The 2524-nt window shown below is 46.7% G+C and overlaps 1 protein-coding gene across 1 annotated transcript; it reads left to right on the forward strand.

Annotated features, from left to right (window-relative positions):
* The first annotated feature begins 741 nt into the window (after positions 1-741).
* ier2b (immediate early response 2b) lies at positions 742-2308 on the forward strand. The gene has a single exon (XM_080880973.1). The coding sequence runs from the start codon at positions 902-904 to the stop codon at positions 1451-1453; it is 552 nt and encodes a 183-aa protein (XP_080737099.1). The 5' UTR covers positions 742-901; the 3' UTR covers positions 1454-2308.
* The last annotated feature ends 216 nt before the right edge of the window (positions 2309-2524 follow it).

A 2524-nucleotide genomic window follows, 5' to 3' on the forward strand; every position in this document is an offset into this window, starting at 1 on the left:
TCACGAGTATGCTGCTCTGTGTACTTGTGTGATATAGAGGAGGAGCCAAAACTCACGAGAAACTGAACACACTTCCTTTTCCCACGTCAGTTCTTCGAATTGCTGCCTGGGTTTTTACCCGAATGTAAACAGCGGTTAATCTCACGCTGCTCAATTACCATTCTTCATTTATTGCTTTTTAAAGGTACTTTACATTCAAAAACATCCTTAAACACCAGGCAGCACATCTGACATCTGATGTGCTCAATAGCCTCTCATGTTTCAAACCTCTGCTCGTAAAGTTGCCACGAGCAAGTTTTTTAGATAGATAGATAGATAGATAGATAGATAGATAGATAGATAGATAGATAGATAGATAGTAAAGGGCGATTTAAGCCTACAATGATAATAAAATAAAATGTCTTAGAAATATTTTTGAATAAAATATGCATCAAACATTGAGACCATGTTTGACATATTTAAAATGTTTTATGGAAAAGTTTGAAAATGATAAAAAGAAAATATGTTACTAGAAACCAAAGCACCATTCAAGTTGATTACAGCTAAGGGAAAGATATCCAAGTAATACAAGACAAAACTGTGAGGAAGGAATGCTAGACAGAACAGATGGTGTGTGTGTGTGTGTGTGTGTGTGTGTGTGTGTGTGCTGCTGCTACAGCTACATCAGGTGTGGGCGGCGCCTGTTTGTCACTTACAGAGGAATGAAGTCCACATTACGTCAGAGAGGAAATAAAACACCACCCTGCTACTCACACGCTCTCATTTCTCAGATGACAACAAACGGAGAAGAGCCGGAGTCTGAGCTAAGATAGAATACAAGCTAGAAACTAAAGTTAAACTCAGCCTTTCGCCTTTGGTTAAAGTGCCAAAACAACGGTGCGCAATTACGCACAGAAAAACAATGAGTGCCACAACAGCAATGGAAGTGAACATCGAAGCCAGGCGGATCCTGGCCGTGTCTATAAGCAAGCTGTACGCCTCCAGGACCCAGAGAGGAGGACTGAGACTTCACCGGAGCCTCCTACTCTCCCTGGTCATGAGGTCTGCCCGGGACATCTATCACTCTTCCCGGGAGAGCGAGGTCCTGAGCGGGGCGCAGTCAGCTCCGGAGGAGCCGATGGACACCAGCTCCAGCCCAGGGGAACAAACCCGGCTACCAGAGCCTCAGCCAGAACCCCAGCCGGTACTTAACTCAACCGAAACGGCTCCAGAGGAGCCTGACAACACGGAGGACGGGTGTGATAGCGAAATCATAGAGGACAAAGAGAACTTAAGCCCTGCCAAGCAGTCCAGGAAACGCCGAGGGAAGGCGTCGGCGGCGCCTGACTTCCTCCCGAGTAAGAGGGCGAGGCTGGAGCCCGGGGAAGAGAGGTATGAGGTCCCACTCGGCAGCTGTCGCGCCGGGGAGTCCCTGACCACTTTGTCTCTAAATCGGGTTATACCTGCCTTCTGAACAGATGGAGGGAGAAATTAGCCTCCTATGGGGACTTTAGAGCGGAGTGATTCTCTACTCCTCGTTAACCTATAAGGGCGCTGTGATCCCTTTGCGCACCGCGGAGCTGACCTACATCAGCAGTCCCGGGACAGTGGGATTACCGGGGCACTGGTCCGAGCTCTCCGGTCAATCACAGTGTGCCTGCCGGGCTTGTAAAGCCCCCACAGATAACAACAAAGCACACAAGGAGAAGAAGCGGGCCGGCAAGAGAGACGGCGGAAAGTTTGAGGAAGAACCCGAAGGGGAACTGGTTGTGTTGCTTTTTGTTTCCTGGTGATTCACCTTCAGTTTAATGAGTCCAAACAAGTGACTGCCGCTGACTCAAAGTGTGTGTATGTGTGAATCAGCAGAAAGAGACTTGAGTCAGACAGAGAAGAAGTGAAGTGGTTAACAGTTGACCATAAACCAGTACACACACACATACACACACAAAACCGGGCATTCAGGGATTTCCCGGCCTTTACACCCGGATATCACACTGAAACACTGTTAAGAGGAAGGACAGTTGAGGCAGACACACTGCTGCGCATACATTTACATGCACGTTCAGCTGCTGCTGCTGTGGACTTTGATAAATCGATACTACTGCTTGGGGGACTGTCCTACATACTGTGTTCACATGGCTGTCCACGTGGGGTTGGAAGCCCATTAATTTAAACTGTGTGTGTTTTAATGTCATTGAAACCACCTTGTTCATGTCTCGTCTGTGAAATGATGTTACCTCACATTCAAAGCTGCTCTTTAATTCATGTGACTGAATTAATGTTGTAAATGTTTCTAATAAACATGTAGAAAGGTTAATGAGTTGTCCTGAAATCTTTGTTCTAATAGACTGACGTTTAAAGTTTCAAACACACACACACACACACACACACACACACACACACACACACACACACACACACACACACACACACACACACACACACACACACACACACCTCCTTTTCAGATCAAAAGGTCTGCTAGTCAACATTAGGCCACAGTTTAGAGGGTCAATCCTTTAAAACAGGAGGAGGATGGTACAGC

Source organism: Rhamphochromis sp. 'chilingali', assembly GCF_963969265.1.
Source record: "Rhamphochromis sp. 'chilingali' genome assembly, chromosome: 4".
Lineage (NCBI taxonomy): Eukaryota > Metazoa > Chordata > Actinopteri > Cichliformes > Cichlidae > Rhamphochromis > Rhamphochromis sp. 'chilingali'.

What these genes read in the sequence shown, in the direction of transcription:
- ier2b (XM_080880973.1), top strand. Translation starts at nt 902, where the DNA reads ATGAGTGCCACAACAGCAATGGAAGTGAACATCGAAGCCAGGCGGATC.